This window comes from Dreissena polymorpha, chromosome 16 (genome assembly GCF_020536995.1).
Source record: "Dreissena polymorpha isolate Duluth1 chromosome 16, UMN_Dpol_1.0, whole genome shotgun sequence".
In the NCBI taxonomy this organism is placed as follows: domain Eukaryota; kingdom Metazoa; phylum Mollusca; class Bivalvia; order Myida; family Dreissenidae; genus Dreissena; species Dreissena polymorpha.
This window is the reverse complement of record NC_068370.1, coordinates 19,238,112-19,253,258: the sequence shown is the minus strand read 5'-3', so window position 1 is coordinate 19,253,258 and position 15,147 is coordinate 19,238,112. Positions and strand designations below refer to the sequence as shown.

Below are 15,147 nucleotides of genomic sequence, written 5' to 3'. Positions count from 1 at the left end.
AATCACTATGGCCTTTATATATCAAGCACTGTCCAAGCATTTTGGAGGAAAGTAAAGTTTACAACGCTTACTTATCATTAATACTTCTCAGGTGAGCAACCAGGGCCACCATGGCACTCTTATTTTTTCTTATATTTTTTGTATCTAAATTAAACTTAGAGTTATTAGCCTATATAAGGGTACACTTCAAATTATATTTTTATGCCCCTGGATCAAAAGATCGGGGGTATATTGTTTTTGGCCTGTCTGTCTGTCTGTCTGTCAGTCAGTCAGTTATTGTATGTGTGTGTCACAAAACTTTTACCTTGGTTAAACTTTTATAACTTTTGCAATATTGAAGATAGCAACTTCATATTTGGCATGCATGTGTATCTCATGGAGCTGCACATTTTGAGTGGTGAAAAGTCAAGGTCAAGGTCATCCTTCAAGGTCAAATATCATTGTATTTTTCGTTCCTAAAACTTTAACCTTCGTTAAAGTTTGGTCATAACTTTTTGAATATTGAAGATAGCAACTTGATATTTGGCATGCATGTGTATCTCATGGAGCTGCACATTTTGAGTGGCTAAAGGTCAAGGTCATCGTTCAAGGTTGAAGGTCAAATTTATGGCTTCAAAGCGGCGCAATAGGGGGCATTGTGTTTCTGACAAACACATGTCTTGTTTATGAATTTTTTCGGAATAAGGGGTCGCGAACTTAAAAATAATGCTATTGGTTTTCTAACCAAAAACTGGTACTATGAGATTACTGGATAAAATGCACAAATTCTACAAAACATTTATAATTCTGATGTCTGATGAAAATGTATCTTCTTTACAAACTATAAATAGCTTTTTATGCCTCCGGTAGGGAGGCATATAGCATTTGAACTGTCTGTCAGTCAGTCAGTCTGTCCGTCCGTCCGAAAAAAAACTTTAACATTTGCCATAACTTTTAAAATATTGAAGATAGCACCTTGATATTTGGCATGCATGTGTATCTCATGGAGCTGCACATTTTGAGTGGTAAAATTTCAAGGTAAACATCATCCTTCAAGGTCTAGGGTCGAAAAAACAAAGTCAAGGGAAGTAATAAGCTTCCATAGTTATAATAAGTAATAAGCTTCCATAGTTAGGACATAGTTATCTGACCTGCCCACGTATATATTTTTGTTAAATAAATCAAAGCGGCGCAGTAGGCGGCATTGTGTTTCTGACAAACACATTGTGGTAAAAGGTCAATGTCATCCTTTACGGTCTACGATAAAAAATACATATTTAAGGGAATTAATAAGCTTTTAAAAGGGAGAAAATTATTCAATATTGAACATAGCCACTTTTTATATTTGGCATGCATGTGTATCTCATGGAGCTGCACATTTTGAGTGGTGAATCTACAGTCACGGTAGTGGCTTTTAGTTATTTGATACTAAAAATAGACATTTGTTACAGACAATTATTGTCAAGGGAAGTAATTTATATGATTATAAATCTCATATTATATATTTCCTTACCAAGAATTGAAGTTCTTTTCACAGTTACTGTACAGATTTATTATTTTGATTATTTATAACCCAAATGATTGATTTGTCAAAGTTTGTTTAAAATGATATAATTATAATTTCTTTGATGTTCATTACATACCTGTGGACTTATGTCCATAGATACATGATCAATTCTGGCTATGATCTCTTTTAAACCACAGGCCTTGGTTGTCAGTGATGGTTGACATGGTCATAATTGACTGTGAGACCCCCCCCCCCCCTGGTTGGATTGAACAAAATTCAAGGGAAGTAATAACCTTTAAAGGGAGATGATTACTATACCTTTCATATGATAAATTGAAATTTTATTTCAATGCAGCGCAGTAGGGGGAATTGTGTTTCTGACCAACACATCTTTCAGTATTGAAGATAGCAACTTGATATTTGGCATGCATGTGTATCTCATGAAGCTGCACATTTTGAGTGGTGGAAGTTCAGGTCAAGGTCATCCTTCAAGGTCAAAGGTCAAAAAAAATATATTTCAAAGCGGCGTTCTCATGAAGCTGCACATTTTTAGTGGTGGAAGTTCAAGGTCAAGGTCATCCTTCAAGGTCAAGGCCATCCTTCAATGTCAAGGTCATCCCTCAAGGTCAAAGGTAAAAAAAATAAAATCAAAGCGGCGTTCTCATAAAGCTGCACATTTTGAGTGGTGGAAGTTCAAGGTCAAGGTCATCCTTCAAGGTCAAGGTTATCCTTTAAGGTCAAAGGTAAAAAAAATAATTTGAAGCGGGGTTCTCATGAAGCTGCACATTTTGAGTGGTGGAAGTTCAAGGTCAAGGTCATCTTCAAGGTCAAAGGTAAAAAAAATATAATAATTTCAAAGCGGCGTTATCATGAAGCTGCACATTTTGAGTGGTGGAAGTTCAAGGTCAAGGTCATCCTTCAAGGTCAAGGTCATCTTTCAAGGTCAAAGGTCAAAAAAATAATAATTCAAAGCAGCGTTCTCATGAAGCTGCACATTTTGAGTGGTGGAAGTTCAAGGTCAAGGTCATCCTTTAAGGTCAAAGGTGAAAAAAAAATCAAAGCGGCGCAATAGGGGGCATTGTGTTTCTGACGAAAACATCTCTTGTTTGATCAGAAAAGGCATAGATAATGATGTTTAAGTAGGTTTTTATGTCCCCCACCACTATAGTGGGGGCCATGTTGTTTTTGCCCTGTCTGATGGTTGGTTTGTTTGTTCCAACTTTATAACATTTTGCCATAACTTTTTCAATATTGAAGATAGCAACTTCATATTTGGCACGCATGTGTATCTCATGGAGCTGCACATGTTGAGTGGTAATAGGTCATGGTCAAGGTCATCCTTCAAGGTCAAAGGTCAAATATATATCTTCAAAGCGGCGCAGAAGTGAACATAGTGTTTCTGACAAACACATATCTTATTATCCCCCGCCATAGGCTGAGGGATATTGTTTTGGCGTTGTCCGTCCGTCCGGCACTTTTGTGTCCGGAGCCTTATCTTGGAAGTGCTTTGGCGGATTTCATTGAAACTTGGTATGAGTATATATATGGATAAGAGGATGATGCATGCCAAATGGCATTGTACACCATCGAATAATAACGGAGCTATGGCCCTTTGTATTTAAAAAGAAATGCTTTTTTTGTGTGTCCGGAGCCATATCTTGTGTCCAGAAGTATAATAGAAGGGGATATCAATTCAACGAATTTGCTTGTTTGTTTTTAATTTCAATATGCATATAGCCTATTTTCGAGTATATTCAGCCACTAATCAGAGTTCATTTACTTTTTATACATAATTAAAACATTTTCAAGAAAAGTTAGGCATGTAATTAAACATTTTATGTCTTAACAACAAAATAAAGGAAAAGTAATTGACATATCATGTACTTCCTTAGTAACATGACAATTCTCGGATGGCACCCTAGCAACCCAGTGATTAGTTGATATCAATCTGTTATGTCATCATTTTTAAAGGAAAACATTTTATGTTATTAATATTTATTTTAATAAATATATTAATTAATAACTAATAAAGATAAACATACTGATTTAAAATCAATATTTTGAAAATTATTGGCATTTGATTTTACATGTGTAGCAAATTTAGCTAAATCTTTACCACAGTTTTTTTTCCAAACTACCGGTATATATAATATATAAACATTTTGTTTACCAAAAATAAATTATGTTATAGAATTTCTTAAATACAAAGAAATTATAACTCAAAATTTATCAGATATGTGTCATAATTTCCAATATAAGTGGGTGGTCAAAGTTTTAAGAATTTATGAAACTATCGAAAAGAAGGATAAACTGAAATATGGTCGTTTTTTTCAATATTTTATGCCCTAAAATTTGAGGCGTCTTTTTTAAGCAATTATATAAAGAGTTCCTGACCAAAATCAAGTTAATATTACTTTTAAATCATTTACTAATTGGTACACAACAAGAAAGTTGTAGAATATTTGCGGAAAACAAGAATCCCGACGAAAACTTGGTGTGGTTAAATTTTCGGAATGGTTACAGAAATTATCGATAGTTATCTGAAAAAGAGCTTGTCGTGGTTTCCAAAAACAAAATGACTGCACCCAAAGATTTTAATGTTACTGACTCTAACTGGTTGATAAAGGCCCATACACTTTAAATATGAAGGCTATTCTGTCCTTTGGCCTATGTCTGTCAATATATCTGTAAGATCGGCAATTACCGTAACCACTCTGACAATGTTGACAGACACAAAATCTAATCAAAATTCTTATGTTATCTGCAAATATTTTACCACTTTCCTGGTGTATATCAATAAATAAATGATTTTCAAGTAATAGCTCATTGATTTCAGTCAGGAACACTGTCTATAACCGCGAAAACAAATATTGCAAACTTTTGGTTTACACTTTTTGTTCACACCCGAAATGTGAGGTCATGAGTTGCCTCCCTTGTTGGTTCATGCTTCCTGGGGTCACATATCATACTGTGGTCCTCTATTAAGCTTGTTCAAATCAGGAACTGTGGTTCAAATTTTATTTTGATCTATGCAGATAAAAAAACAACATTGGAGAATTTGTTTGAAGATAATATTTGAATGTCTTTTCTTGTATGTCTTTCAGGGATTTGTTCAGAACCAAAACAGACTTAGTAATGTTCGTGACCGTTCCATTTTGCCAGACTTGTGTTCAAGTCACAGAAACCAGTTGGTAGAGATGCTGAAAAATCACACTAGAATCAGAGAAATCAAGAAAAAATGCTGTCTGGCAAAGGAAGAACTCTCTGTAAATTTACATACAAGACTTCGGTAAGAATATTGCTACAAATATTATAAAAAAGAAGTTAATGTATGGCTATTTTAATTGTTATTCTTAAAAATTTAAGAAAATATCTCCATTTTAGCTTACCTAACACACTTTTTAGCTCACCTGAGCACAATGTGCTAATGGTAAGCTTTTGTGATCGCCTTTTGTCCGTCAAACGTCGTGCGGCGTCAACATTTGCCTTTTTTTAACACTCTAGAGACCACATTTATTGTCCCATCTTCATGAAATTTGGTAAGCAGATTCATCTTAATAATTTCTTGGACGAGTTTCAAAATGGTCATGGTTGCTTGAAAAACATGGCTGTCAGGGGGCGAGACATTTTTCCTTATATGGCTATAGTAAAACCTTGTTAACACTCGAAAGGCCACATTCATTGTCTGATCTTCATGGAACTTGGTCAGACGTTTTGTCCCTATAATATCTTGGATGAGTTGGTAAATGGTTCTGGTTAGTTGAAAAACTTGGCCACCATTGGGCGGGGGATTTTTCCTTATATGGCTATAGTAAAACCTTGTTTACACCCTAAGGGCCACAAGAAATTGATGATTTTTTCTACGGATTTTAGCCCCCCAAAAATGGAGCGAGTGAGCGAAATAAAAATAAATTAATTATTATTCCATTTTTTTTAAAAATCACATGCGAGCGAAAAGGGAAAAATAAAAATTACATAAATTGTCTATGTAAATTTATATATTTTGCCAAATATTAAATGCACTATAATTTCTGAAAAATACCAGTTGAAGATCATTTAGTAATAACTGTGTTTTAGCTCTTATCCAATGTGTGTGAAAATCAATAAAAAATTCTCCAATAGTTGTTCTGCTTATTCACTCCAGGTAGTGACTACTTAAATTTAACATGGTACATTATAGTTTTCATTATCAAAGTTATATTAGAAGCTCAGCCTTCTATCAATTAAATGCAAATAATGCAATAAACATCAAGCATAAACAGTGATTTTTCTTCGCTTTATATTTTACTGTTGGTGCCATTTTAAGGAAAAGAGCGATAAACCATGAAATTGGGAAAAATTAAACATTATTATTATGATTATAAAAAACAGGATACCAATTGTGCTAGGGAATTAAACTGCTGCATGATGAACTCAATAAACTAATTCAGTTTATTGAAAAAATTTAGCTTATGTTGTCAGAAATTTTGGCCAGATTTTTAGCTCGGCTGTTTTTGGAGAAAACCCGAGGTCTTGTCATAGCTAGCTCGTCGTTCAGCGCCACACCCATATTTTGGGTCACTAGGTCAAAGGTCAAGGTCACTTCTGACAAGCTTTGATTTATTCAAAACTGCACCCACTGCCGAGCGTTGGCACCCGCTATGCAGTGCTCTTGTTTCTTTTTGCCATGGGGAAACAGCCTTTTTTTACTTTTTGCAATTTGATACAGTCTGTAAGAGGCTGTAATTTTGGGCAAATAAATCGCTGATATGAAATATCTTGAATCTGTATTAGTTTTAAATATCATACGTTATGGTATTATACAAGACTCCATGCATTACTTTTGTTAGTTTGGCACTGTTAAAATTAGAAATGAAAAGTTAATGTTTTGTTAAGTAAAAAAGACAACATAACTAATTAAAGAACAATACAAAACGGATAGTAAAAGTTTTGTTTTTTTAATATAAAAAAAGTAAATCAGATCCCAGTAAAGTTGTTGAGGTCCAGAAAGTTCCTTTACTTTCGCACTTCTGTTTACTTCATGGTTTAAGGGCATAATGTACACATTGGACTTAACCATCAACAGTTTGAACAAGTAGATGTGAGGCGTGTAGAATTTATGTTATACTCAACAATGTTTTTGCCCAGTTCAACAGCGACACTAATAGTTGCATGTTAGTTTTTGATATTTTAACTTAATCAATACCAACAAGTTCATTGCAGATTTTTACCAAACATTTCACATCCTGATGTAGATGCAGCTGAGATAAATAAATTACTTAAATCATCTTTGAAGCAATCACCTATTGCCCAGGTAGCAAATTGCATTTTGATTTGTTTCTTTGGCCGACACAATAAGACAGACAAACGCCGACATTTTTTTACCATAAACCAATCTTATAACGCAAAGCGTTATAAAAGTCTATGTCGTAAAATACGTATGCTAAATTAAACTAAATCATTACATGAATAGGCGTGCAACAAAATTGTTGCTGGGGGGGCAAAATAAAAATATTTTTATTTTGTTTTAAGATTTTTATGTGCGGCAAATCTGACGAACATTTATTCAGTTTGTTGTTTCCAAGAGGCAACATTTATTGTCCAATCTTATCAAACTTGGTCAGAACATACGACCCAATGACATCTTGGATAAGTTGGAGAATGGTTATGGTCTGTTGAAAAACATGGCCACCAGGCGGCTGGGCATTTTTAGCTCACCTGAGCACAATATTCTCATGGTGAGCTTTTGTGATTGCCTTTTGTCTGTTGGGCTGCGTCAATGTTTGCCTTTTTAACACTCTAGAGGCCACATTTCTGACCAATCTTCATGAAATTTGGTCAGAACATTTGTGTCTATGAAATCTTGGACGAGTTTGAAATTGATTCTGGTTGGTTGAAAAACATGACCACCAGCAGGCAGGGCTTTTTTTCCTTATATTGCTATAGTAAAAACTTGTTTACACTCTAGAGGTCACATTTATTGGCTGATTTTCATGAAATTTGTTAAGAAGATTTATGCCAATTATATTTTAGACGAGTTCAAAAATTGTTCCAGTTGGTTGAAAAACATGCCTGCCAGGTTGCAGGGCATTTTTAGGCTTTGAAGAAAAGGGGGTATATAGTTTTCGCACTGTCCGTCTGTCAGTATGTCACACTTTTCGTGTCCGCTCTCTTAATTCAAATAGTTTTCATCCAATCTTAACCAAACTAGGTCAGAAGTTGTATCTAGAAAATATCTAGGTCAAGATCGAATATGGGTCATGCCGGGTCAAAAACTAGGTCACAGGGTCACTTAGTGCATTTCAATAACTTCTATCAAAGCGTTTATTGGGGGCATATGTCATCCCATGGAGACAGCTCTTGTTCCTTATATGGCTATAGTTAAACCTTGTTAACACTCTAGAGGCCACATTTATTGTCTGATCTTCATGAAACTTGGTCAGAAGATTTGTCTCCATGATATCTTGGACAAGTTCGAAAATGGTTTCGGTTGCTTGAAAAACATGCCCGCAAGGGGCAGGGCATTTTTTCTTTTATGGCTAAAGTAAAACCTTGTTAACATTCTAGAGGCAACATTTATTGTTGATCTTCATACAACTTGGTCAGAAAATTTGTCCCAATGATATCTTGGATGAGTTCGAAAATGGAAGATATTTTTAATAACTGTTGTCACGTCTGAAAACGTATTAATAGAGCATAGCTGTTATAAACCGAAAGTATGACATAGCGTCATGGCATTTAAAGAAACAGACACTAAAAGCTTATAAACTTTGAAATGGCATTTTTATAACAGTAATCAGTTTTACATGACAGAATGTCCGCTATTATTAATGCTGAAAGTGTGTGAAAACAAGTTGCAATTTGATGTCTGTTTTGCCAAAATAGACAACCACTTATCCTTTAATCACCTTCTAATAACAGCACTATCTTGCAAGGTTTTGTTGTTGACACCTTATAAGTAACAAAAATCTATTGATTTTGTCACGCGCCCTTTTCATTGTGTTATGACTGGGCGCTAATTGCTAGCAATTCATATAGTAATTGTTACTTGCACATGTTTCATGCATTCAGGAATTACCTCGTCATTGGCTTGTTATCATTTATTAGAAAATTGCCAATAAACTATTGTATCATCCTCATTACACATACAAATCAAAGTGCACTGATAATTGAACAAAAATTTTACCAAAAAGTCAATGATGCATATCTGTGATGCGTTGTTTGAAAGGCATACCACCAGCCCAAGTATCCTAATTCTCAACACTCTATTATATGTCTTCTAACCGTGGGCCGCATTTATCACATCAAAGGCAGTTACCACTAGAACATTCTTTAGCTGCAAAATAGAGGCTAGGACATCAGTGGTAAAAACAACAACAATGCAGTTTTAAATGTTTACTCTTTGCACCAGGAAAGGACTGACTTGTGACAGCTTTCCTTAGGTTAAATATGGGTGTCAAACATAATGGCCGTTGAAGACAGATGACCCTTAATTTTAGATGTAATATAGAAGGATTTTTGTCTGGGAGGAATCCAGACTGACTGTTGTTGACAGATGACGGTTGTTCTCAGGTGACCGTTTAATCAGGTGACTGTATTTAAATTTGGGTGGTGCTCTGTGAAAAGGGGCTTTAATGCATGTTTGTTAAGTGTTGTCCCAGATTAGCCTGTGCAGTCCGCACAGGCTAATCAGGGAGGACACTTTACGCTTTTATGGTATTTTTTGTTTAAAGAAAGTCTCTGCAGAAATCCAGTTAAGGCAGAAAGTGTTGTCCCTGATTAGCCTGTGCATCGGTACATTTTATTTTATTTCATACCATAGGTGGGTGATGTACATTGAAAAGAAACTCTGTGATGTTGATGGCAAGCTGAGTATCTACCTTGGTAACCTTCGACGCCTCAGAAAAAGACTTGATATCCTTCAACAAGTACAAGATGCCCCAAATGTGTATGCTAAACTTGTTCTTGAAGTTGTGAGACGCAAACAGTTCTCTTCAAGGTTTCACAGTGTGAGTAAGATTTCAAATATGTAACATTCATCTGTCAAAGATTCTTGTCCCCAATAATTCTGAACAAATACTGGCTTGAATTACCATGATTTTTTTGTTTAAATCTTCATTCAGTGCTAAAGGTGAGCTGTTGTTCATAAGAACAAAATATATGCAAAAACCTTTTAACATTTTAGATGCCACATTTATGACTCTTAATCAAACTTAGTTCAAGATTCAAGATTTATTAGATAACATGTAAATAAAGGCCTCCGGCCCAAAATACAGCATTCATTTACAATAACATTATACAATGATAAATGCCGCCTTGTATACATTGTGATTTTACACTTGTGTTTCAACAATATACACAATATTATACAACACAAAATATAACAAAAACAAAAAGTTTGTAATCAAGGTAAATTTATATTCCCAATGACATTCATTAATTTTGTAACATAGAAAGTTAATTGTTTTATAACAGTGATATCAGTGCTGCTCATTAGAATATTAAATGACGTTTCGTTTCTTTGGCCGTTATACCAATTATACAAATAACTTGTTCTTATATCTGTGTACTGGGGGCACTCAATGAAAGCATGGAATTCGTTCTCCAATACATGGACGTCAAATCTTGTTAAACAAAATAAGCATGTTCGGTTTTCGCGCTGTACGTTAAAATGCCTTCCAAGCTCAATGTTCAATTTATGATTGGAACACCTAAAACGAGCATATGCGCGACGTGACTTAAAGGGTACATCTATAGTTAAATATTTCTCCGGAGTTAAAAGTGATTTAAAAAGTTTGTAAGTGTCGCAGCGCGGAGATGCATTTATCTCGTTGTGCCAGTCTTGGGTTTTACAGTCTTGTATACGCTGTTTAAAATATTGTAAAAATATAGTCATATCGCCTACGTCCTGGGCAACCCAAACAAAACCAAAACCATATTTAAATAAGAGTTCCTTCACATATGTTGCCCAATTTTTCCTTCCATTATCGTCTAATGACTTCAGCATTTTGTAACAATTAACTGGATATCTATGATTAGGCATATGAAGTAAATGACACCAGTATTTTATGCATTTCAGATAATACACACAACAAAGTGGTAATCTACCACACTCCCCTAAGACCATGCTGTTATTAACCGTCGAACCGACGCCTAAGAAATATTTGCAAAATTCTATTTGTGATCTTTCTATATTATCACAGTATTCATAACCCCATATTTCAGCCCCAAATGTGAGTATGGGTACAACCATAGTGTCATAAAGTTTTAAAATGTCACTATGGGTAAAATAACCAAAGGGAACTTGAAACTGTTTGATAGAGAAGAATGCTTTGCGTGCTTGTGCCACCAACTTGGATTTAGCAGCTGTCCACAATAGCTTTGGAGTAAATAACAGACCCATATATTTATAAACTGAAACGACTTTAACCTTTTGACCATTTAGAAACCACATTTCATAATTGCGTAAAGGACCACCATTGCAGAAGACTATAATTTCGGTTTTATTCATGTTAATCTGCATACCAGTATCTTCGCAAAATTTTGCAACAGCGTTTAAATGTAACTGAAGTTTATATGCTGTGTCCGCGCAATTAGCTACGTCATCAGCGTACATCAAACAATAAATATCTGGTATGTCATTGGATAAAAATATTCCATGACTACAATGTTCCCTTAGATAGCTTACTAAATTATTTATATATATTGAAATATATTATCGGTGAGCTTAAATCACCCTGCCTGGTACCGATGTTACAGCGGAACGGTTGCGTAATGATACTCACGGATACTTTTACATGTGCGCGTAAATTTGCGTACATCGATTGCAAGACAATTAGGATCTTGCCGTTCATACCTTTGGCATATAAACTGGTAAAAAGTTTGAAATGAACTTAGTCAGAATATATAACATTACAAATTCTACACCAATTTCCAATCGGGGTCATGCGTGTTTTAAGACTAGGTGACCAGGTTTAATCTTAGGAAAACCTTAACAAATCAAGAGGCAGCTTTCATAATTAACTCTTTATGAAACTTGTTCAGAATGTTTATCTTAACAATATATTGGCAAAGTTCCATATGGGAAAAATGTGTTCAAAACTAGGTCAAAATGTCAACTTTAGAAGTCACATTTATTATTTAGTCAGGATGAAAAATAGATATTTTTTATAATGAAAATATCTAGTCCAAGTTAGAATTTACAGTACATGTAACCAAAGACCTGGGTCATCCTGTCAGATCTTAGAACAACAAAATTCATCTTGACAATGTTTAGACCATATTTGAATCTGGGTCAAGTGGGAGTTAAAACTTGTTTGCCATTGCAAATCTTTTAAAATCCTTTTTTACCACTCCAGGAGCGACATTTATAATTCAATCTTTATTAAACCAGATCAAAATGTTTATTTTGACAATAACCAGGCTAAGTTTGATTTCGAGACAAGTTTTGTCAAAAACTAGGTCACAAGGTTAAATTTTGAATCTTGTCTCCAATCTATAAGCCATATGTTTGACTCATTCTCTTTGAAACTCGACAAAATACACGCCAAGTATGAATCTTGGTCCATTGGGGTCTAAAATAAAGTCACAGTCTCAAATCTAAGAATGAAAGTCACAAAACACTCTGGAAAACACATCTTCATTTTTGATTGGTCAGAATGTTAATCCTGATAATATCAAGGTGATGTTTAAATTTTGACAAGTGAGATAAAAAATTATGTCAATATTTTCTCTTAAATAATTGTTGAACCTTGAACTCAGTTGAGCTCCGCTTTAGGGCCATTATGGCCTCTTTTCTACATTAATGTGGATATTATAAAACTTTTAAGGTAATGCTCTAAGAGTACAATATGATGTTGAAATTAATTTGTATGGCTCGAAAAATTCAGTTTGTGAAGATGCTACTTAATCATTGTATTTGTTTTTAACTTTTTACAGTGGGCATGTAACCTTGCAGATGAGTCATGCCGACTACATACAGAAGAAGTGAAAAGACGGGAAATTTTCCTTAGAATTATTGGTAACTCTACTCTTATGATGCAAAGTTTTTGTGTAATTGTGTTAACTTGACGATTATAACTCATTACATTAAAAATAAAGTCCCTAATCAAAGTGAACAAATGTTTATAAATGAATATGTTCCCGCTACTGTAACAAACTGTAAGAGTTTTAAAAATTACTGGCCTGCATTCACTGGTATTTTGCTTCAGGCAAATATGCAAAATAATCGTCCAATTAGGCAATCCCATTGTCATGTGAAAGTTTATGCCTTTATTTTGTATCAGGTGCTTATCTGAGAGCACTGTTTTGATGCTCAATACTTGGTAATGTGTAGATTAAGCTGTTGGCAACATACACCGGCAAGATTGGTTTGGGTTGAGTGTAATATTTACATTAAGAGTGTTTATTTTTAGCTCGGCGTTTTTGGAGAAAATCCGAGGTATTGTCATAGCCAGCTGGTCGTATCGTCTGACGTCCGCCGTCCACGTCGTGCTAAAACTTTAACATGGGCTCTAAAATCAAAGTGCTTCCACCTACAACTTTGAAACTTCATATGTAGATGCACCTTGATGAGTTCTACACGCCACACCCATTTTAGGGTCACTAGGTCAAAGGTCAAGGTCATTGTGACCTCTAAATAAAAAATAATATTTAAAAAATCTGACAAGCTTTCATTTATTCAAAACTGCACCCGTAGCCGAGCATGGCACCCGTTATGCGGTGCTGTTGTTCTACAAAATATCAAAACAGCTTGATGTTTACACCTTATTGGGTAAAAAGCATGACTTGTTGGGAGTAGCTGTGACAAACGTGAATCTTAGGGTGAATACAAATGAGTGTGGGCAACCTGGTTTTGTCAGCTTTGAAAGTCTTGCAGGGGGAGAGATATTAACACCTCTCTGTCCAACTTAAAAGGATATAAAAATAATGTGGTACATAGTCTTGACCTAAATAAGATGTTACAATTGCTGATAATCATCGATACCTGTAGGTCAATGCCATAATTTGACATCATACAAAATAAAACTTATTAATGCAATTACCTCATTTTTCCTGTCAATCCATATTTCTGGTCCTCTGGTGTAAACAGAGAGGATCATTGCTTAAAAATGTGGTCTGCCTTTGTGTCTCTTGCACAGGGGTGTCAATTATCTGGATTATTCCAGATTTCAGCCAACCAGTGGAAAATTTGTTTGAAAGCGCGATCAACTGAGAACAAAATTAATATAATTGTTAAAGCTTCATCTACTTTCCAGAAATTTGGGCACAGTGCCGATTTTGGCTGATTTTTAGCTCCACTGGCCAGAGGCCAGCAGGGCTTATGTCATGGCCCTGTGTCCGTCGTGTGTGTGTGTGTGCGTCCGTGCGTGCGTGCGTTAACTTTTTCTTTAAACATCTTCTTCTCCTACACTACAAGTCCAATTCTGATAAAACTTCTCACAAATGTTCCTGGGGTGAATCTCTTTCAAATTTTTTCTAATTATGCTCCTGGGGTCAAATTTGACCCCGCCCTGGGGGTCAATAAATTGAACATATGCTTATTGTCCCCTACTGGTGAAACCGGAGGGGACTTATGGTTTGCACTCCGTCTGTCTGTCTGTCAGTCTGTCTGTCTGTCAGTCAGTCAGTCCGTCAAACTTTTCTGGATCCTGCGATAACTTTAAAAGTTCTTCATATTTTTTCATGAAACTTGAAACATGGCAATATGGAGAATATGCACATCATTTCATTTTGTTCCTACGTTAAAAATTCTGGTTGCTATGGCAACAAATCTATAAAAATAAAAAAAATAAAATTTTACTGACAATGGTTGAGTTTCACCGGTAGGGTACCATATTGCTTGGCAATCTCTTGTATAAAGCCTATTTTGTGCAAAATTTAAAAATCTTGTCCTTAACCATTAATGGGCCTTGTGCTACCAAATTGGTATGTAGTGACATTTAATAGTTCTCTACTTTGTTTGTTCAAATAATGCCCCTGGGGTCAAATTTGACCCTGCCCCGGGGTCACAAAAATGAACATATGCTTATATAAAGCCTATTTTGTGCAAACTTTAAAAATCTTCTTGTCCATAACCATAGAGCCAAGGGCTACCAAATTCGGTTTGTAGTGACATCTAATAGTTCTCTACTTAGTTTGTTCAAATTATGCCCCTGGGGTCAAATTTGACCCTGCCCCGGGGGTCACAAAAATGAACATACGCTTAAATAAGGCCTATTTTGTACAAACTTTAAAAATCTTGTCCATAACTGTATGGCATAGGGCTACCAAATTTTGTATGTAGTGACATCTAATAGTCCTCTACCAAGTTTGTTCAAATTAAGCCCCTGGGATCATATTTGACCGTTCCCCAAGGGTCACAAAATTGAACATTATGCTTATATTGGGCCTATTTTGTGCAAACTTTTAAAATCTTTCTGTCCATAACCATTGGGCCTATTTCTTCCAAATTTGGTATGTATTAAAATCTTAAAGTTCTCTACCAAGTTTTTTTCAAATTATGCCCCTGGGGTTAAATTTGACCTTGCCGGGGGATCACAAAAATGTACATATGCTTAAATAAGGCCTATTTGGTGCAAACTTTAAAAATCTTCTTGTTCATAATTATAGTGCCTAGGGCTTCTAAATTTTGTATGTAGTGACATCTAATAGTCCTCTACCAAATTTGTTCAAATTATTCC

The 15,147-nt window shown here is 35.1% G+C and overlaps 1 protein-coding gene across 4 annotated transcripts in view; it reads left to right on the top strand.

Annotated features, from left to right (window-relative positions):
* LOC127862909 (RB1-inducible coiled-coil protein 1-like) overlaps positions 1–15,147 on the top strand; it is a 115,462-nt gene that overhangs the window by 55,353 nt on the left and 44,962 nt on the right. For all 4 annotated transcript variants that reach the window (XM_052402181.1, XM_052402182.1, XM_052402183.1 and 1 more), the window contains exons 11-13: positions 4,591–4,775; positions 9,288–9,474; positions 12,404–12,485. In XM_052402181.1, the coding sequence (XP_052258141.1) occupies positions 4,591–4,775; positions 9,288–9,474; positions 12,404–12,485 (454 nt within the window). The remainder of the gene's footprint in view (positions 1–4,590; positions 4,776–9,287; positions 9,475–12,403; positions 12,486–15,147) is intronic.